Source organism: Hylobates moloch, unplaced genomic scaffold, assembly GCF_009828535.3.
Source record: "Hylobates moloch isolate HMO894 unplaced genomic scaffold, HMol_V3 SCAFFOLD_1, whole genome shotgun sequence".
Lineage (NCBI taxonomy): Eukaryota > Metazoa > Chordata > Mammalia > Primates > Hylobatidae > Hylobates > Hylobates moloch.
In genome coordinates, this window is record NW_026652276.1 from 118187060 (window position 1) to 118210105 (window position 23046).

Below are 23046 nucleotides of genomic sequence, written 5' to 3' on the forward strand. Positions count from 1 at the left end.
CCAAATTGTCTTCAGTTTATCAGTTTTACCTCTCTGTGACTTTGGGAAGGTGTGCTCACACTTTCAGCTATAAAATAGGAGTATCAGTAATACCTCCTTAAAGTGGTATACTGAGGCATTGAATAAATATTTAGTCCTTACAATGGTGCCATATATGTTGACTATTTTATTTTTATCTCTATAAATTGAAAGAAGTATATAGTGGATAAGGATATAACAAAAATTATAAATATTGTAAGTGTAAGCCTTTTAATAAGAAAAAGAGAATTTTTACCTACTTATAGCAGAGGATGAGATCTGAATGTTATTATTATTATTATTATTATTATTATTATTATTATTATTATTGAGACAGAGTTTCACTCTTGTTGCCCAGGCTGGGGTGCAGTGGTGCGATCTCGGCTCACTGCAGCCTCTGCTTCCCGGGTTCAAGTGATTCTCCTGCCTCAGGCTCCCAACTGGCTGGGATTACAGGCATTTGCCACCACGCCTGGCTAATTTTTTGTGTTTTTAGTAGAGACAGAATTTCACCATGTTGGCCAGGCTGGTCTTGAGCTCCTGAGTCAGGCAGTCTGGCCGCCTTGGCCTCCCATAAGTGCCGAGACTACAGGCATGAGCCACCACACCTGGCCCCCGAATATTATTTTAATGACGTGAATGTGAGTAACTTTACATTAACCAGTGACGTGAATGTCAGTAAGTTTACAACCTCATCTAATCACTTTTGCTGTCATTTTAAATGACGGCTTTCATTTTATAAGTAATACTTATACAAATGATGCTATAGAACAATTAGGAAATGTGTACAAATAAAAATAGCAAAACGTATGTCATACTACCCATCACCCAAGGTCATTTTTGCCAATTCTTTATCTTTCTAAACTGCTTTATGATCCATTGCTATAATTAATGTAGACCTCCCTTTAAAAATAGAATTTTCCTAAACAAATAATATTCTGAACGTTGTTATTTAAAAAAGCCTGTATTGAGCATTTTTGCACATAGAACAATATACTTTTAAGGTGTATTTGCCTAGTTCTGGTATAACATAATTTATTGACATTGTCTTTTATTGATGCATGATTAGATTATTTATTTGTTATGATTGACACATGATTAGATTATTTATGTGTTAATTTATTAATGTATGGTTGGGCTATTTGTTTGCCGTTAGAATTTATGTCATGATGACCATCTTTGAGCCTCTCACAATGCTGTCTTGTGGGATTGTTTAGAGTAAATTTCTAGGAAAGGAATTCCTGTGTCTCTGATCCTTCATGCCAGATGCCTTCGGAAGACCACTCTGAGCAGAGGTGAAAGTGTGCTGAGGCTCTCACTGCCTCTCTGCGGACCCTCTAACTAGGGTATGGCCAGAGCGGGAGGGAGGCAGCGGGAGCAAACCCTCTGGAGTCAGCCAGGTCTGAGTTCCATGTCTATGCAGGCACCAGATAATTGTATGCCTTTGGGTGAGCCACAGATCTCTCAATAAGGTAAACTTGGTAAGGTTATTATTAGCATAGGTCCTAGTGAATGTTAAGTATCAAGTAAGTACTTGACCTGCTACCACGACAATAAAATACCAGGGTCTATATAAAGTAACGTTCTTATATCAAAATATGTACATACATATATATACACACATATACATGTATTCTATATATAAAATAAGGTACCTGTATAAAACAAGGCCAGTTGCTTTCCCTGGCTAATCTGGAGGAAACAAGAATTTCTAAAAATATTCATCAGAACCAGGGCCTACTTGAGGGTGGAAGGTGGGAGGAGGGTGAGGATTGAAAAACCACCTGTTGGGTACTGTGCTCACTACCTGGTGATGGAATAATCTGTACACCTAACCCTGGTGACATGCAATTTACCTGCACATGGACCCCTGAACCTAAAATAAATGTTAAAAGAAAATGTTCCTCAGTGTGGGTGACTCATAGGTGTTTAGAAATCCCCCACAAGGTGAATTGAGCATTTGAAGCACAGTCTGAAATAAGGTGAAAACAAAGGCGAAGGGGATTATGCGTTAGTTACCCCTTTACCATCACCCGCATCCTTTCCCTGCCAAACAGCCGCATCCGTCCACGGTGGCCGTGTGGACAGGTGGCGGTGTGATCGACTTTCTGGCTAATTTAGCACAACACATCCTCGAGATCATGGATCCATGGACTCCAGATCCTCAGAACTGGCCATAGATTTGGAGCTGGGGCAAGATTTAATAGAGTGTTGCATGTGTCAGCGAGCCCACCTGATTCATTGTGATCATTAATTCGTGTGATATGTCATCCCTGTAGGGTCGGGCCAAACCCCACTGCACCCACCCTCCCCTTGACCAGATCCTGTGAAAACAGGCTTGTGTACCTCCCTGACAGCAAGCACGTTTTTAAGGTGTTTCTTTCCGGAATGCTTCCTTTCAATAACCCTTTCTCTATTTTGTTTACTTTATTAGTTTTTACTTGTTTGGCGGACATTGATTTTAAAAAGGCCATGGCACTCGGAAGGTGCTCCTGAAGACAGACCTGAGTATGTGTAAGAATGAATTATTCCGAGGCTGGTAGGAACATTGCCACTCACTCTGTGCCTCTGTGTTGTGGTTTTTAAGGAGGAAGATGAAGGCTCGTGCTCCCCCACCTCCTGGAAAGGCTGCCACTCTGCACGTGCACAGTGACCAGAAGTCCGCCCATGACGGGGACCTCGGGTCGCAGCAGAACTTGGTTCGCATGAAGGAGGCGCTGAGGGCCAGCACCATGGATGTCACCGTGGTCCTGCCCAGCGGGCTGGAGAAGAGGAGCGTGCTCAGCGGGAGGTGAGAGCCGGTGCTGCGGGAGGAGTCGCTGTACTCACTTTGCGAGTATAGCGGGGAGAATGGAAAGGCGGATGTTGATGTATTGCATTTTCCTCCTCATCAGGTCTGACCTCAGGGAACTCATGGATATAAATCGGGCCTAGTGACTACTTAGAGCGGCCTGAACTGTCTGTCCTACCTGGGGTGAGCTTATGCTAACTGATCCAGCCATGATGGCTCACCAGATGCTTAGGAGAGCTGGGGCTCCAGGGCTCCCTCCTATGAGGAGGCAGGCTTAGAAAGGAGGGCAGGTGTAGCGGTGACCTACACCCCTGGATGAGACAGCAGCCACAGTGTGCCTCAGGCATCCTCAGCTCTGAAGGGACCCAGCCAGGAGGGCAGCCTCCTGAATTAACCATTCCCACACCTACTTGCAGCAACATGTGGAGGTGTGTGTACAACTGGCAATCAACTTTCTAAAGTGAAAATATTTCAGGTTTAGATGAAGGAATAAACCAACCCAATCATGGATTTCCAATTTAAGGGCTTGAATTTGAGACCCTCAGTTCCCACATGCACTCTTCTCAGGACTGATCTGCCCATGGCTGAGTGTCCCACTCCACTTAACTCACAAAAGGTGCGGCTGAAACATTGTCAAAGCCTCCTTCATCATAGCATTTTGAATTTATGACCAATAGATTTGCACATTTTATGTTTGACAATGATCAAAATAATCATAATTTTATTGTTTAAATAGTTTTGTGCTATTCTTACTGATACTTTAAGTGATAACCCAATGTATAATAAAAAAATCTAACCAAGTCACAGAAAAAAGTTAACTATAATTTATGCATGTTTTTACTGTAGAGAAGTATGATAGAATGATTAATTACAAAAACTTTCAAGCATTCATACATATTTGTATAATTCTGATGCAGCATTGAATTGAAGCAGTATTTATAAGAAAACAAGGAGAGTAAGAAATGATATAAAATGGGCTGGGCACGGTGGCCTGTAGTCTCATCACTTTGGGAGGCTGAGGCAGGCAAATCACTTGAGGTCAGAAGTATGAGACCAGCCTGGCAAAAATGGTGAAACCCCATCTCTACTAAAAATGCAAAATAATTAGCCATGCATAGAGGTGCATGCCTGTAGTCCCAGCTACTCAGGAGGCTGAGGCAGGATAATTGCTTGAACCCAGGAGACAGAGGTTGCAGTGAACCGAGATTGTGCCATTGCACTCCAGCCTGGGCAACAAGAGCGAAACTTCATCTCCAGAAAAAAAGAAATGATATAAAATGTTTTATTCTTATGAAGCAGTTTGCTTGAGTAATTTTAATGGATAATGGTGAAAATTAAATCACTCTGGGTGATTTTATTCTCACAGATGCCTTTTAAAAAGTGATGTAAGCATTTTATTTTAAAATACCAGTATTTAGATTATAGTTGAAATTACCTAATCCTTTGCAACTATTTTGTTACTTTTATCAAATTAACCAGTGTATAATCAAAATTCCAGGTGACAGTCTAATTGGCAAAGGGGTGCATATGTTTTTCAAAAGTATTTTATGAGATAAGTGAATAAAAATTTGGGGAGCATTGCTCGAGGCCTCAGAATATACCTAGGATTGGAACTGTTGAGTCGTGGGATACAGTATTTCAGCTGTACCAGGTGAGGCCAGCCTGCTCTCCAGTGTGGGCCACTGAGCTAGAACGGGAGGTTGCTTCTCAGTGGGGGTCCTGTGGCTGTGGTCATACCAGGAGGGCTCAGGCACGATTAGCTATCTACAGTGGATCAAGGTGGGAGGTGCCTGGGCTCAAAGCCTGGTCCACTGGAAGCCACTATCTCTTGCGGCAGTTCTATAGGCTTTCCCCCCAGGGTTCATGCACAGTGGAGTGACAGGAGTTTCTGTGAGTTTCTTTGTTTTATAAAGTAGTCATAGGCCAAAGTACACTTTTCCTATATAACTTTGTAACATAAGAAATTAGTCACATTATTATAGGTTTAAAAAACACTTTAGTGTATGCATGAAATTTTCTCAGTGGGTATATTAGGGTTTACTTGCCATTCTTATATTTTAGCCCAATTCCTAGGTACATATTTTGTTTAGAAAATGGCATTGTGGGCCAGGCGTGGTGGCTCATGCCTGTAATCCCAGCACTTTGGGAGGCCGAGGTGGGCGGATCACCTGATATCAGGAGTTTGAGACCAGCCTGGCCAACATGGTGAAACCCCGTCTCTAATAAAAATACAAAAAAATTAGCCAGGCGTGGTGGCGCATGCCTGTAATCCCAGCTACTCAGGAGGCTGAGGCAGGAGAATCGCTTGAACCCGGGAGATGGAGATTGTGGTGAGCCGAGATCACGCCATTGCGTTACAGCCTGGGCAACAAGAGAGAAACTCCATCTCAAAAAAAAAAAAGAAAAGAAAAGAAAAGAAAATGGCGTTGTGGATCATGTCTTAATCCTGCAGTCCATGGATCCAGTTTTACGAATGCACAAGGAAAGGATAGAATGCCCATTCTAAAAGTAAAAATATTATTTTAAAATAATGCTTTCATTTCTTTTATTTCCCTTATAAAGTAGAGGTTGCCACCATGTAGTTTTGTAATGTAGTGACTGAGAATAGGTGCAGCCTTAGAGATGGAGTATTAAAATAATGTTGTCTTTCTTAAGTAGTGAATTATTATCCCTTCTCATGGTTTCCTGAAGCATCAGTGAGTTATAGCAGCAGCTGTGAGCTGCCACCAGTGGGTCTTTGGTGGGATAACTATTGCGGATGCAGTAGCTCCTTGCTTTGGGAATTGGTTTTACGTTATGCTCTTTATTAATATAAGAGTGGGCTGCAGTTAAGTTCCTGATCCTTGCTTAAAATAGATCTACTTATTTTTTGTCATTGTGGTTTCTCTTCTGTCTTAAAAAGTGGGTTTAGTAAAGAACATGCCACCTTTTCATAGGGTAAGCAAGGAGTTTGTAATTTATAGTCAGCCCCTTAACTGTGTTATTTCCTGACATGAAAGATTCCACAAAGGAAACACATTAGTAATTGGATGCTGATAATCCCATTTGGAAAATCAGTGAATTTTTTTTTTTTTTTTTAGCTTCCCTTGAATTTAGAAACATAAATAAAAGTTGAAGTCTGTTCTTACAGATTAAGACATGAGAATTGGTGCTCTGAGCCATTCATAGGGGAAATGTTCTGGCCTACCTTAGGGATGGTATTACCAAGCACCCCACACAGTGGCTGGACAGAGGCCACAATCCCATCACTTTAATTGAGGCACAAGAAAAGAAAAGATCTTTCGGTCAGGTGCAGTGGCTCATGCCGGTAATCCCAGCACTTTGGGAGGCTAAGGTGGGTGGATCACCTGAGGTCAGGAGTTTGAGACCAGCCTGGCCAACCTGTCTCTACTAAAAGTAAAGAAAATTAGCTGGGCGTGGTGGTGCTTGCCTGTAATCCCAGCTACTCGGAAAGTTAAGGCAGGAGAGTCACTTGAACCTGGGAGGCAGAGGTTACAATGAGCTGAGATTGTGCCTATGCACTCTGGCCTGGGCAACAGAGTGAGACTCCGTCTAAAAAAAGAAAAGATCTTCAAAGAGCCCTTTACAAAAGGGTGTCAGGTATTTAGTATGCTAGGCTGTGTCATTGTGATGTGGTCAGTGCCTTGCATCCAAGCTGGTGTTCAAGGCCAAGGGCTGGGGCAGAAGAAGGCAAGCCTTCCTTTTGCAGAAGAGAGGAAATCTGCCTCATATTCAGTCCTGTGATTCTGCCTCTACAGGCCATTGCACCCCCTTTACAACAGACAAGCTTAGACCTGTGCAGGGAGTTTTAGGTCCCTGTCTGTGTGAAACAGCACAGGAGTCTTGCAGCAGCAGGTGTTGGGTCTCCATGTTCCTTCTGTAGAGGGCTCACCTGTTCTCACATGCAAGGGAAGGGAGGCTGGGAGGGACCCTCATCCCTCTCTGTCCTGTGAAGGTATTGATGGAGCACATGTGCAGCCTCTGAAAGGCCGTGGCCTTGGCCTTGCACTCTTGGATGTGAGGTCCTGGCCCCGGAGGCTGAAGGAAGTAACTTTCGAGAGGACAGCTTTGCTGCCATGCACTGTTGAGTAGGCCCCAAGAAGGCTGTTCCGAAAGTCACAAGGTTAAAAGTCAGGTGCACCTTGGTGTGATTATGCTTCTGTTGGAAGACTACCCTTTACAATAGAGTAAATTCCTGGGAGCCAGAGCCCACTTTGGTAACCTGAGCTAGAAGTGAGTCTTTTTTTTTAATTTTTTAATTTTTTAAATTTTTTTTTATTTTTTATTATTATACTTTAGGTTTTAGGGTACATGTGCACAATGTGCAGGTTTGTTACATATGTATCCCTGTGCCATGTTGTTTTGCTGCACCCATTAACTCGTCATTTAGCATTAGATATATCTCCTAATGCTGTCCCTCCCCTCTCCCCCTACCCCACAACAGTCCCCGGAGTGTGATGTTCCCCTTTCTGTGTCCATGAGTTCTCATTGTTCAATTCCCACCTATGAGTGAGAACATGCAGTGTTTGGTTTTTTGTCCTTGCGATAGTTTACTGAGAATGATGTTTTCCAGTTTCATCCATGTCCCTACAAAGGACATGAACTCATCATTTTTTATGGCTGCATAGTATTCCATGGTGTATATGTGCCACATTTTCTTAATCCAGTCTATCGTTGTTGGACATTTGGGTTGGTTCCAACTCTTTGCTATTGTGAATAGTGCCGCAGTAAACATACGTGTGCATGTGTCTTTATAGCAGCATGATTTATAGTCCTTTGGGTATATACCCAGTAATGGGATGGCTGGGTCAAATGGTATTTCTAGTTCTAGATCCCTGAGGAATCGCCACACTGACTTCCACAATGGTTGAACTAGTTTACAGTCCCACCAACGGTGTAAAAAGTGTTCCTATTTCTCCACATCCTCTCCAGCACCTGTTGTTTCCTGACTTTTTTTTTTTTTTGAGACGGAGTCTCGCTCTATCGCCCAGGCTGGAGTGCAGTGGCACAATCTCGGCTCACTGCAAGCTCCGCCTCCCGGGTTCACGCCATTCTCCTGCCTCAGCCTCTTGGAGTAGCTGGGACTACAGGTGCCCGCCACCACGCCCGGCTAATTTTTTGTATTTTTAGTAGAGACGGGGTTTCACCGTGGTCTCGATCTCCCGACCTCGTGATCCGCCTGCCTCGGCCTCCCAAAGTGCTGGGATTACAAGCGTGAGCCACTGCGCCCGGCCTGTTTCCTGACTTTTTAATGATGGCCATTCTAACTGGTGTGAGATGGTATCTCACTGTGGTTTTGATTTGCATTTCTCTGATGGCCAGTGAGTCTTGGCATGTTCAGTGGGTATGATCATCTGGATCCTCACTCATCACTTCTAATGCCCGCCTTCCCAACCTCCCTATGATGTTTCTGCCTCATTAAGGCTTTGTTTGTGTGGGCTTAATCCGAACGAAGCTGAAAAAAAACAAAAACATGCCAAAAAGCCCACTGTGATTTGCAGAATGTGATCAATGTCCGATTTCTAATATGTTTTCTTTATGAAAATCTTTTTTGTGGGGAAGTGACAAGGTTAAGGAGCTGGCTATAAACTATGAACTGCTTATCCTCACAAAAGGTGGACACATTCTTCCTAAACATTCACAGAAGGTGCTGTTGGTGTTTTTGACATTGGTGTTATACCAATTATACATAAGGGAGGTCTCATGGTGTGAGATCTTGATGGATTAAAGCATGTGATCATGCTTATTTATTCATTGGTCAAAATATATACTGAGTTTGTTGCTAACTTTTGTGAGGCACTGTGAAGAAGACTCCTCAGCAAGTAGAGAAAAAAAAAATAGGATTTGCAAAATGCCGGTTTATGTAAGAAGCAGGGCATTCAATATTGCTTGAAGCTAGGCTGAGAAGCAGGAGTTATGTTGGCCTGGACACTGGTATGGCCTGTACTGAAGAGTATCCTGTAGGCCTCCCTGCAGCTCCACCAATCTCAAACAAGACTGCGTGTGCCACTGGGAACTGCACTAGGCAGCGCTAGGCAAGCAATGAGGAAGCTGGTGCATCGCAGTATTAATTTTCTTCAAACACAGGAAAAATAGCTTTATATGAAAAGTAGCATACAAAATTGACATGCATTTTTAAGCCCAGCACCAACAGGTGATTTTAAGGGTAACTGGGCTATGTCAGGGGCCCCCAGGGTACATGTTGATTGATCTGCTGAGTGAGAATCACCTAGAAAACAACTAACTTGCTTATAATCTGGACACAGAAGGCTCTAGATTATGAAGTAAGGTGACCTCCAAGATGTAGGCCAAAAAATGAGGAGACCAGAATTAAGAAAGGTCACAGTTACTGTGGTCAGCAAAGGGATTCCTTCAAGGCTGAAGCCAACCAGAATGCACTCCATGTCTGAGATCACCTGTTCACACCTGTCCAGGTAACACATCCCATCTGGACAGGGTAACTGGCGGTTTTCCCAGGTTCCCAGACTCTGCACATCACCTCTTTCCATGTCGAAGAACACAACCAGCATTGTCTTTTTTTTTTTTTTTTTTAAGTACATAGAGTCTTGCCCTGTCTCCCAGGCTAGAGTGCAGTGGTGGCACAGTTTCGGCTCACTGCAACCTGTGCCTCCGAGGTTCAAGTGATTCTCTTGCCTCAGCTCAGCCTCCCGAGTAGCTGGGATTGCAGGTGCGTGCCACCACGTCCAGCTAATATTTGCATTTTTAGTAGAGACAGGGTTTCACCATGTTGGCCAGGCTGGTCTGGAACTCCTGACCTCAAGTGATCTGCCTGCCTCGGCCTCCCAAAGTGTTGGGATTACAGGCGTGAGCCACCGTGCCCAGCCAGCATTGTCTTTTAACAGTTTTGAAATGTGGATGCCTTTATAGAAGGCATTCCCTTTCCAGTTAGCAGCAACCCCCGTCTCTCCCTAAATTCACGTCGTGAGAGCCCTCACAGACTGGTAGCAGCTGCTTGGCCCCGGGAGGTGTGTGGGTTTGTGAGGGCTTGGCCAACTCTCTGAAGTCTGACACCATCCTCCTCACTGTGGCTCTGTTGTTAGTCATGGGTTTCGTTTCCAGCGATGTGGCTTCTGATTTGCATCTGCGAGGTAGGCCCTTGCCCACCTCAGTTGACAGGCCTGGGACCCAGGCCTCTCAGAAACTGCATCCTTACAGAGAACTCAGCCTCACACCTAGACTTCCCCAGTTCTGGGCTTCCTCAGGTCACCTGTCTCCACATTGACCATTTTTGTGTTCTGCTGATGTGTCCCTTTGTGTAGGGCCTTGTCAGCATGAACTGCCTGTAGTGCAGTGGGCCACAAGCTTTTTGGCACCAGGGACTGGTTTTGTGGAAGACAGTTTTTCCACAGACCAGGCTGGGGATGGCTTCGGGATGATTCAAGCACATTATGTGTATCATTAGGTTCTCATAAGGAGCGCATACACAGTTCACAATAGGATTGATGCTCCTATGAGAATCGAATGCCACTGCGGTCGGACAGGAGATGGAACTCAGGGGGAAATGCTTGCTTGTTCACTGCTCACCTGCTGTGCTACCTGGCTTCTAACACACCATTGACTGGTTGTTGTCTGTAGCAGGGGGTTTGGGGACCGCTGCTGTAGAGGACCCATATTAAGCTGTCAGACTGGACTCTCTCCCAGGGCTTGACTCTGTTATACCAGAGTCTGCCTCATGCAGAGCTTAGGGCCACACAGTGGCGTTGGTCCCACACAAGAAACTAGGCCACTCTGGACCAGTTTAAGATTTGACAGTTCATACAAATTAAATTTGTTTTAACATTGTGTTGGGAAGTAGCCACAGCTACTTTAAAGTGATTTGTAAACTTGGCACTGAGTTACCTATTTACTTAACACATACGTACTAAGTGTGCACGTCCTGGGTACTTAGAGTCTAGCAATTCTCAAAGTGGGGTTCCAGACCAGCAACAATGGCCTCACTTTAGAACTTGTTAGAAATGCAAATTCCCAGCCCTTCCCCAGACCTGAGTAGAAATGCTGGGGAGGAGCATAGCAACCTGTGTTTCAGCAAGCCCTGAAGGTTCAGATTGCGTGTTAAAGTTTGCAATCCCTTGCTATGGTGCATGTCACTAGCCCTGCTAGATGTCAGGGATACTCGATGAGTACATGGTCCTAAGAATGAGCCCAAGGTCTCACTGGTGGGGTGGCATGAACAGGGGGACTGTAGAAATGATTCGTGTCAGCGGCTCAAGAACGGCCCTTGGTAGCCTCATCACAGAGTATTTTTCAGTCCATTTCCACACTGAGTGGGGTCTGAGGATCTGGTAGGACAGCTGGCTTGTAATGTAGATTTAAGTCCCCTCAGTTAGAGAAGGGTAATTCATTAATCGGCCAGGGTCTGATGGAAATGGAAGTAGGACTTGGCCTCTCTGACATTGTGTGTTCCTCAAGCAATCTTTTGCTGTTGCCTGCTTTCTGAGGGGCAGTGGCCCCTCTGCACTAGGACGGGTATTGGCACAGGCTGTCCGTTTCTTGTCTAGGGCTCTGCTAAGATTTCAAAAAGAACCACCTACAAAAGAAAACCAGTTTTTTTTCTAATTGAAGTCACTGACTCAAACAAAAAATTTTTTTGAAGTCTGTACACATTTGGAAAATATTATTTTTAAAGAACTATAATAATTCTACTGTTAAGTTTAAAATCAGAGACCACAACAAATACGAAAAAAAAATAACATTTACCTCTACCTTATGAGCACTTAAAAGGCATTTGGGGGAACAGAGGTAAAGAAGTTAGAGGTAAAAACGGTGTTGCGGAGGAAGGGGAGAGAAACCTGAAAGGCCTGCTCTCATAACCCCCTCCACCCCTGCTCTCTTGATTTTAAGGTAATCATTCCATTTTGTTACTGTCTTTTATCCTTCCATTGAACCTGAGATTTAACCTGAATATAGATAGATGATGAGAGAGAGAGAAGGAGAGGCAGAGAGAGAAGGAGAGGCAGAGAGAGAAGGAGAGAGATGAGATTTTTCTTGATGTCTGTGTAGTCAATGAAAATGGCGATCCTGTGGGATCATCCCTGAGGCCAGGGAGAGCCCTAGCTCTCGTCACTTTCCTAACATACCTGACTCTTTGACATTCTGAGAGGGTCTAATTGTCTTAGTTTTATTCTTTGTACAACTGGAGAAACTCTATTCTGCATTGCTTCAAAGATGTTGCTTTGAAAGGGTCTAATATCTTGGTATTTGCCGAGAGCAGGATGGTGTTTGGCAACATACAGACAGGTGATCCTCTGCCCTGAGCTAGGCGAATGCCTTACTATGTAGAATCCAAAATAGAAAAGGTGGGAACAAATTAACTCATTTATTTAGCAAGTACTGACCTTGTGCCTACCACATGCCTGGCACTGTGCTCAGTGCCTTAAAAATGTTACTTCACATAAAACTGTCTCCACCCTGTGAGGTGGGCACTGTCGTTCTGCTCTCACCAGTAATAAAGCTGAGGCACAGAGGATGCAGTCGGCCCCACCCAGGTCAGAGAGGCAGTGAGCACTGGTACCAGGATTGCATCCCAGGCAGGCTGTTCTGAGTGCCGTCACTGCACCCAGTGCTGATGTGAGAAATCACGCCTAATCCCTAATCAATGGGCAAAGCTGCAGATCAGGATGGGGCTGCTCCATCAGAGGTGGTGAGGAGGGGAGGTCAGACCCTGGAGTTGGCGAGAATGTGTGAGTGGCCAGGCAGCCTCTTCCACTTACCCGTGGCCCAATGGCACAGTGACCTACTGAGGTCTTGTGGAGGGATGCACTTGTAACACCCAATTAGAGAATCATTAATCCTTTGTCCTCAGGAGATGAGAGGCAGGTTGGGATCTGATGAGCGTGTAAGGAAAACGCACAGGGAGTAGGCAGCAGCTCTGACTCTCTGTCCATTTTTGGGCACTGCCATTGTCCCAAGGGTGGCCTCTCTGGGTGAATTCTACAGTAGCATCAAAGGAGACTAGAAAGAACTGGCTATTTGGAGTTTGGCATTTGAAAATGTCAGCCAGTAGCAACTTAAAGGGCGTGGTGCAAAGTAGCAGAAACGGCATTCCCTCACACCTTGCTGTGCAAAGACGTGCTTCAGAAAAGTGTGTAGTGGAAAAGTAGTCAATCAAGCTGAATTTTACATGAGACTGGGAAGGGTCACACAGAGTCTCAAACCCTGCAGGAAGTGTCATAAGACGAGTTCCTGCTTTTGGACCCATGTCCTCACAGGGTTGAGCTTGTGTGTGTCCAGGTTCTTTAATGCCACCAAGTCAGGTCTTCCTTAGAAAGCTGTGTTTACCTGACACGAATAGAGGCAGCCCCAGAGAGAGCAAAGCAGCAGCCAAAGCTGGAGCTCCTGGCAGCCCCCAAACCTCCCACTTTGATGTGGAAGCCCCGCTGTCCTGGGTACGGGTTCCAGCCCTGGGAAGGGATGGTGTCTGAGGTCTCCTCCAGGTTGAGAGGGTAACTGTGCCCTGCAAGTAACTTAAGCATGTCTGATAACTCATGTCTGTGGGGACTGGGTTTTATTATCATGTCCCTACAGGGTTTGGGGGTGGAGTTTTGCCTCCCCCCAATTTAAATTTGGGCAGGTGGGTTGTTGATGATCTACTCCCACCCTCGACTGCTGAGGATATCATGGCAGCTTTCACATGAGGAGCACTCGCTGGGCAGAGCTGCCTTCACGGGGTGGGGCAGGGGTATAAAGGCCCACATTGTGGAGGATTGACCAGCAGACTGTATTGTGGAGATCCATTTGGCACACAGGGTGGAGATTTGGGCACTCAATTATTTATTTGGCTGCAATTAATACACTCTGAGAGCACACTGCATACTGGCTTCTGCCGTGGCCAGGTGGGATCATTCTCTGTGCTTGGGAAAAGCTGTGGAGCCCCGGGCTGTCCACTCCCTTTCACCTCTCTAGATGCTCCAAACCTGTCACCAGTTGTTGGACTAAAAGAACAAAGGATCACAGTAGTGGCATTTGTGTAATTTTTGTGTTTGATAACTGATTTGTATCTGTTTACTGGGTAGAGACAGCCTCTTGGTGGGGATTAGAGGGAAAGCAAGTCAGGTCAGACAAGAGTGGACCCCAGCTCCCCTGCCTCGTGGAAACCCAGGGACCCACTCCCCATCCTCAGACTGCAGGAGGACTGCAGGACACCATGGGCGGTGCACGATGTGGCCACAGGCTCATCACAGATACACAGGATGTGGTCAGGAGCCTGTGGTGTTCGCATTTTTAAGAAGTGTTCGCTATGCTGAGGGTTCTCTGTGGACTGTCGTGTCTGCAGGTGCATGGTGATGTTCTCCCTGTTTTGTTTCCTGGAGCTCTTCATTGAGATGAAGGTTTTTACTCAGGATCTGAAAGAATCAGAACTCATGGTGGTTATTAGCCTGCATGCCCTGCTGTGGGGTTCTGGAGGGTTGGGGCTGCCCAGGCCGCACCAGGTGCTCCCACCGCCACCAGCACCCACTTCCCAGGGGTGTTTAGTATCTTCCTCACTGGCACCTCCTGTTCCTTAATCACTTCCTGGAGAGTGGATGAGGGTAAATATTGTCATGGAGATAGCTTTGAGCATTGTTTGTATCAGTGAGAACATTATTGATGCTCTTTTCTTGTAGCATTGGCATGAGAAAGAGGGCACTTTAGGGATTCTTGTAGGATTGGGTTTGCCTGTGGGTTTATGGTTCAGTGTTAGGGTCCTGCAGCTCATGCTCAGGGTCACGGAGGAATGAACGAGTGTCTCTGGCTGATGAGGCACCTAGGGCTTTGCAAATGTTTTGTTTGAATTCAGAGACAAAATTTTATTTATTTTAGAGTCTTCCAATTGACTTAGTAACACATTGCACCCACTAGGTGATCTGTAATCGCTTGTTAAATTAAATGTGTACTTTCATTCCAGTTTCCTTCCATTCCTTAACCAAAAAAAATGTCCACTGTACCAAGTACCTATTGGGAAAAGTGATTTTCTTTTTTTTTCTTGTGTTTTATTTTCAGCTTTATTGGGAGTGTAATTGACAGATAGAAATGGTATATATTAAAGGTGTATAACTTATTGTTGATATACATATATATTTGTGAATTGCCACAAAGTAGTTAACACATCTGTCACTTTACAGACTTGTGTGTGTATGTGTGTGTGTGTGTAGTGAGAACACTGAAGGTCGACTCTCTTAGCACATTTCAAGTATACAGTGCAGTATTGTCAGCTGCAGTCCTCATGGTGGACATTAGACACCAGATCTCCAGAGCTTACTTGTCCTTCGTAACAGAAACTGTGTGTCTTTGACCACCTCCCTATTGCCTGGCCCCTGCAACTGCTATTCTATTCTCTGCTTCTAGGAGTTCAGCTATTTTAGATTCCACATATAAGTGAATCAGGTCCTGTTTGTCTTTCTGTCTGGCTTTTACTTAGTGTATTGTCCTCCAGCTTCATCCATGTTGTCACATGTGGCAGGATTTCCTTCTCTTTTAAGACTATGTAGTACTTCATTGTATATACGTGCCACATTTTCTTTATCCATTCATCCATTGACAGTCATTTAGGTTACTTCCACTTCTTGGCTATTGTGAATACTGCTGCAATAGGTACTGTGAATAGCGCTACAATAGATACGGGAGTGCAGATATCTCTTAAAAATTCTGATTTCATTTTCTTTCTTTTTAGACAGTCTTGCTCTGTCAACCAGGCTGGAATACAGTGGTGCGATCTTGGCTCAGTGCAATCTTTGCCTCCTGGGTTCAAGCAATTCTCCTGCCTCAGCCTTCCGAGTACCTGGGAGTACAGGCATGTGCCACCACGCCTGGCTAATTTTTGTATTTTTAGTGGAGATGGGGTTTCACGTTGTTGGCCAGGCTGGTCTTGAACTCTTGACCTCAGGTGATCCGCCCACCTTGGCCTCCCAAAGTGCTAGGATTACAGGCGTGAACCGCCGTGCCTGGCCCATTTTCTTTAGAAATATGTACCCAGAACTGGGATTGGTGGGTTATATGGTAATTCTATTTTTAATTTTTTGAAGAACCACCAGACTGTTTTCCATAATGGCTGTACCAATTTACATTCCTGCCAGCAATGTTCAAGGTTTTCTTTTTCTCCACATTCTCACCAACACTTGCTATTTTTTGTCTTTTTGGTAAAATTGCCATTCTAACAGGTGTGAGGTGATATTGTGGTTTTGAATTGCACTTTCCTGATGGCGATGTTCAGTATACCTGTTGACCATTTATATGTCTTATTTTGAGAAATATCTATTCAGATCCTTTGCCCATTTTAAGGGGGTTATTTGCTATTGAGTTGTTTGAGTTCTTTATCTATTTTGGATATTAATCCTTTAATTGGATATGTGGCTGTCAAGTATTTTCTCCCATTCCATAGATTGCACTTCTCTCTGTTGACTGTTCCTTTGCTGGACAGAAGCCTTATAGCTTGATGCAGTCCTATTTGTCTATTTTTGCTTTTGCTCTCTATGCTTTTAGTGTCATAGCTGCAAAAAAAAAAAAAAAAAAAAAAAAACCCAAAAAACAAAAACAAACAAACAAAAAACTGCCCAGACCAATGTCATGAAGCTTTTTCCTGTGTTTTCTTCTCATAGTTTTATGGCTTCAAATCTTATATTTAAGTGTTTATAGTCCATTTTGAGTTTTTTTTTTATATAGAGTGAGATAAGGGTCAGATTTCATTTTTCTGCATGTGAATATTCAGTTTTCCTGGCACTATTTGTTGAAGAGATGGTCCTTTCCCCATTGTGACTTCTTGGCATCCTTGGCAAAGATCTGCTGACTCTTAATGCATGGATTTATTTTTGGGCTTTCTATTTTGTTCCATTAGTCTACATGTTTGATTTTCTGCAAGTACCATACTATTCTGTGCACTATAGCTATATAAGATATTTTGAAATCAGGATGTTTGATACCTCCAGGTTTGTTCTTCTTTCTTAAGATATCTTTGAGTATTCAAGATCTTTTGTTGTTCTATATGAATTTTTGGATTGTTTCTTTTCCATTTCTGTGAAGAATGCCAATGGGATTTTGATAGGGATTGCATTGAATCTGTAGGTCTTTTTGTGAGATATGGAAATTTTAACAATATTAATTCTTCTAATCCATGAACACAGGACATCTTTACATTTATCTGTGTCTCCTTTGATTTCTTTCATCAATGTATTATAATATTCAGTGTACCAATCTTTCACCTGTTTGGTTAAGTTTATTCCTAAGTATTTTATTATTTATTATTGCAATTTTCCTACTTTCTTAATTTCCTTTTTAAATGGTTTATGTATAGCAATGCCACAGATTTTTTTTGGTTGGGTGCGGTGCCTCACGCCTGTAATCCCAGCACATTGGGAGGCCAAGGCGGATGGATCACGAGGTCAAGAGATCGAGACCATCTTGGCCAACATGGTGAATCCCTGTCTCTACTAAAAATACAAAAATTAGCTGGGTGTGGTGGTGCATGCCTATAGTCCCAGCTACTTGGGAGGCTGAGGCAGCAGAATCACTTGAACCCGGGAGGCGGAGGTTGCAGTGAGCCGAGATAGCACCATGCACTCCAGCCTGGCGACAGAGTGAGACTCTGTCTTAAAAAAAAAAAAAAAAAAAAAGCCACTGATTTTTTTGTATTGATTTTATATTAAGCAACTTTACTTAAATTGTTTATTACTTTTAACAGTTTTTTCTTGTTGAGTTTTCAGAGCTGTCTATGTGTATGATCATATCACTTGTAACCAGGGATAATTTCAGTTATTTTTTGATGTATGTGCCTTTTATTTATTTTTCTTGTCCAATGCCTCTGGCTAGGACTGCCAGTACTGTATTGAATAGAAGTTGTGAGAGCATACATCCTTGCTTTGTATGGACCTTGAAAGCTTTCAGTTTTTCTCCATTGATTATAATGTTAGCTGTGAGCTTTTTGTATATGGTTTTTATAATGTTGAAGTAAATTCCTTCTCTGTCTTTTTTGGTGAGAGTTTTAGCATGCATGGATATTGAGTTTTGTCAAATGCTTTTTCTGTATCCATTGAGATGATTATGTAGTTCCTATGTTTCCTTGTGTTGATGTGTTGTATCACAATGATTAATTTGCAAATGTTGAACCATCCTTGCATCTCAGGGAGAAATCCTACTTAGTTGTGGAGTATAATCCTTTAAATGTGCTGTCGAATTTTGTATGCTAGTATTTTATTGAGGATTTCCGCATCCATGTTCGTCAGGGATATTAGCCTATAATATTCTTTTATTTTGCGATCGTTGTCTGACTTTGGTGTCAGCATGATTCTAGCCTCATAAAATTTGTTTGGAAATATGCCCTGTTTTTCTATTTTTTATTTGGAAGAGTTTAAAAAGGACTAGTATCAATTATTCCTTGACTGTTTGATAGTGTTCTTCATTGAATTGATTTAGTCCTGGACTTTTCTGTTTGTGATGAGATTTAATTGCTAATATAGTCTCTTTATTTGTTATTGGTCTCTTCAGGATTTCTGCTTTTCCTTGACTCAATTTTGGTACATGTCGAGGAATTTATCCATTTTTTTCTTTTTTTTAGGGATTATGCGATTTGTTAGTGTATTTTTGTAATACTGCCTAGTGATCTTTTTTATTCATATTTCTTTTTTTAATATGTAAATATATGTATATTTAATATAGAATTTTTTTATTATTATACTTTAGGTTTTAGGGTACATGTGCACAATGTGCAGGTTTGTTACATATGTATCCACGTACCATGTTGTTTTGCTGCACCCATTAACTCGTCATTTAGCATTAGGTATATCTCCTAATGCTGTCCCTCCCCACTCCCCCCACCCCACAACAGTCCCCAGAGTGTGATGTTCCCCTTCCTGTGTCCATGAGTTCTCATTGTTCAGTTCCCACCTATGAGTGAGAACATGCGGTGTTTGGTTTTTTGTCCTTGCGATAGTTTACTGAGAATGATGTTTTCCAGTTTCATCCATGTCCCTACAAAGGACATGAACTCATCATCTTTTATGGCTGCATAGTATTCCATGGTGTATATGTACCACATTTTCTTAATCCAGTCTATCGTTGTTGGACATTTGGGTTGGTTCCAACTCTTTGCTATTGTGAATAGTGCCGCAGTAAACATACGTGTGCATGTGTCTTTATAGCAGCATGATTTATAGTCCTTTGGGTATATACCCAGTAATGGGATGGCTGGGTCAAATGGTATTTCTAGTTCGAGATCCCTGAGGAATCGCCACACCGACTTCCACAATGGTTGAACTAGTTTACAGTCCCACCAACAGTGTAAAAGTGTTCCTATTTCTCCACATCCTCTCCAGCACCTGTTGTTTCCTGACTTTTTAATGATGGCCATTCTAACTGGTGTGAGATGGTATCTCATTGTGGTTTTGATTTGCATTTCTCTGATGGCCAGTGATGATGAGCATTTTTTCATGTGTTTTTTGGCTGCATAAATGTCTTCTTTTGAAAAGTGTCTGTTCATGTCCTTCGCCCACTTTTTGATGGGGTTGTTTTTTTTTTCTTGTAAATTTGTTTGAGTTCATTGTAGATTCTGGATATTAGCCCTTTGTCAGATGCGTAGGTTGCAAAAATTTTCTCCCATTCTGTAGGTTGCCTGTTCACTCTGATGGTAGTTTCTTTTGCTGTGCAGAAGCTCTTTAGTTTAATTAGATCCCATTTGTCAATTTTGGCTTTTGTTGCCATTGCTTTTGGTGTTTTAGACATGAAGTCCTTGCCCACGCCTATGTCCTGAATGGTATTGCCTAGGTTTTCTTGTAGGGTTTTAATGGTTTTAGGTCTAACATTTAAGTCTTTAATCCAACTTGAATTAATTTTTGTATAAGGTGTAAGGAAGGGATCCAGTTTCAGCTTTCTACCTATGGCTAGCCAGTTTTCCCAGCACCATTTATTAAATAGGGAATCCTTTCCCCATTTCTTGTTTTTGTCAGGTTTGTCAAAGATCAGATAGTTGTAGATATGCGGCATTATTTCTGAGGGCTCTGTTCTGTTCCATTGATCTATGTCTCTGTTGTGGTACCAGTACCATGCTGTTTTGGTTACTGTAGCCTTGTAGTATAGTTTGAAGTCAGGTAGCGTGATGCCTCCAGCTTTGTTCTTTTGGCTTAGGATTCATATTTCTAAGATATTTGTTATAATAGCTCCTCTTTCAGTTTTTAAGTCTTCTCTCTTTTTTTAATACAGCCAAGAGTTTTTTTTTAATTTTTGTGTTCTCTATTTCAATTATCTTTGCTGTAATCTTTATTATTAACTTCCTTGTGCTAACTTTGGGCTCAGTTTGTTTTTATTCTTGTTCCCTGAAGTGTAAAGTTAGGTTGTTTATTTGAGATCTTCCTCCTCCTCCTCCTCCTTATTATTATTATTGTTGTTATTATTTTTCCAGACGGCGTCTCGCTCTCTCACCCAGGCTGTAGTACAGTGGTGCGATCTCAGATCACTGCAAGCTCTGCCCTCTAGGTTCAAGCAATTCTGCTGCCTCAGCCTCCCAAGTAGCTGAGATTACAGGCCCGTAATCCCACGCTCGGCTAATTTTTATATTTTTAGTAGAGATGGGGTTTTACTGTGTTGGCCAGGCTGGTCTCGAACTCCTGACCTCAAGTGATCCACCTGCCTCGGCCTCCCAAAGTGCTGGGATTACAGGCGTGAGCCACTGTGCCCGGCCCTTCCTTCTTTTTAAATGTAGGATCTTACTGCTATAAACTTCCCTATTAGTATTAGTTTTGTTCCATCCCATAAGTTTTGACAACTTTTGTTTCCATGTCCATTTGTCTCAAGATATTTTCTAAATTCCCTTTTGATTTCTCCTTTGACTCAGTGGCTGCTCAAGATTCTGTTGTGTAGTTTCCATGTACCATAGTCCTCCCTCTCTGTGGGGGATTTGTTCTAAAACCTCTGGTGGATGCTTGAAACCACAGATCGTACTAAAGTTTATATATACCATGTTTTTTCCTATACATACACTTCTATAATAAAATTTAATTATAAATTGGATATAGTAAGAGATTGACAATGAATCAATTTAAAAATAAAATATAACAATTGTAACCATATCGTTATAATAGTTATCATACACTGTGGCTATAACTTTTGCAGATTGAGGCACAACTGCAAAACTAGCATGAATATCTTTTTTCTTCTTCACAATTTTAGGGATAGAAGATTCATTTTTACCATAGATCTTAGCAACCTCAGAGTACTGTTTTTCTTTCCTTATTAAGTCAAGAACTTTTACCTTTGCACTTAATGGATGCAGTTTATGGCTTTTCTTTGGCATCATTACTCTTGAGGTTTGAGGCCATTATTAAGTAAAGTAAGCGTGACTGAAACACAAGCACTGCAATACTATGACAAGCGATCTGATAACGGAGATGGCTATGAAGTGACTAGTAGGCGGGTAGAGTATATAGTGTGAATACATTGGACAAAGGGATGGTTGATGTCCCAGGCAGGATGAGGCAGGGTGGTGCGAGATTTCATCACACTGATTAAATTTGTGAGTTGTTCATTTATGAAATTTTCCATTTAATATCTTCAGACTGTGGGTAAAATATTACAGAAGGTGAATTCCATGTTTGTATTTTTTTCATTCTTAAAAATACTGTTATTGATTGCTAATGTCATTCCATTATGGCTGGAAAAGGCACTTGGAAGATTTTGATCTTACTAAAATTTTCAGACCTCTTTTGACACATAACTTGTTATATACCCTGAAGAATGCTCCATATGCTCTTGAGAAGAATCTATATTCTTCTGATATTAGATGGACATTATATATCTTAGGTCAATTTGGTCTATAGTGTTGTTCAGTTATTCTATTTTCTTATTGATTGATTTTTCTACCAGAATGATCTACCCATTATAGAGAGTAAAGTTTTGAAGTCTCTTCATATTATTGTATTATTATGGTATTGCTGTCTCTTTCTCCCTTCAGATTTATGAGTGTTTACTTTACATATTTAGGTGCTTTCATGTTGGTGGTATAAGTATTAATATTTATAACTATTGGGTCTTTCTGTTGAATTGTCCCTTATGTCATTATATGATGACATTTGTCATGTGACAGTTTTGACTTAATAAACCCTATTTTATTTAATGACAATATAGCTACCCCTGCTCTCCTTTCTTTCTTTCTTTTTTTTTTTTTTTTGAGACAGAGTCTTACTCTGTCACCCAGGCTAGAGTGCAGTGGCACCATCTCGGCTTACTGCAATCTCCGTCTCCTGGGTTCAAGCAATTCTTCTGCCTCAGCCTCCCGAGTAGCAGGGATTAAAGGCGCCCACCACCACGCCCAGCTAATTTTTGGTATTTTTAGTAGAGATGGGGTTTCACCGTGTTGGCCAGGCTGGTCTCGAACTCCTGACATCGTGATCTGCCTGCCTCGACCTCCCAAAGTGTTGGGATTGCTGGCCTGAGCCACCATGGCCGGCTCCTTTCTTTAACCTTTTTTATGAAATATCATTCTTCATTCTTTATTTTCAACCTCTATGTGTCCTTAAATCTAAAATGAGTCTCTTGTAGACAGCATATAGTTTATTATTATTATTTTATTTGTTCATCTACAGTATTTCTTTTGATTGGAGAGTTTAGTACATTTGAATTTCAAATAATTATTAATAGGTAAGGACTTACCCTTGCCATTTTGTCATTTGTTTTCTACCTTTATTATAGTTCTCTTACTCCTCTTGGTGTCTTCCTTTGTGGTTTGATTATTGTAGCAGTGTACTTTGATTCTTCTCTCTTAATCTTTTTTGCATCTACTGTACATCATGTCTGTGTATTTGTGTGTGGTTACCATAGAGTTTACACTGAAAAATTTATAGTTATAGCAGTCTGTTTGAAGCAGATATCCACTTCACTTCAATCATATACAGGCACTCTACACTTTACTTCCCCCTCCCACAGACACTTTATGTAACTGATGTCACATTTTATTTTTCTGTATTGTATTTCCATTAGCAAATTTATGTGGCTATATTTATTCTGACAACTTGCCTTCTAATTTGTATACTAGTGTTTAAAGAGATTTGTGTGTACCATTTCAGTATTACAGTATTCTGTGTTTACCTTTAGCAGTGAGATTCGTATTTTCATATGCTTTCATGATGCTGTTTATCATCTTTTCATTTCAGCTTGAAAAACTAACTTTAGCAGGTCTAGTGGTGACAAACTTCCTAGTTTTGACAGGGAAAGACATGTCTCTCCTTCATCCTTAAACTATAGTTTTTCTGGATAAA

The 23046-nt window shown here is 42.1% G+C and overlaps 1 protein-coding gene across 5 annotated transcripts in view; it reads left to right on the forward strand.

The window, feature by feature from the left end:
- Positions 1 to 23046, forward strand: part of COBL (cordon-bleu WH2 repeat protein) — a 308687-nt gene that overhangs the window by 94947 nt on the left and 190694 nt on the right. For all 5 annotated transcript variants that reach the window (XM_032758027.2, XM_032758029.2, XM_032758028.2 and 2 more), the window contains exon 2: positions 2606 to 2809. In XM_032758027.2, coding sequence (XP_032613918.1) covers positions 2606 to 2809 — 204 coding nt within the window. The remainder of the gene's footprint in view (positions 1 to 2605; positions 2810 to 23046) is intronic.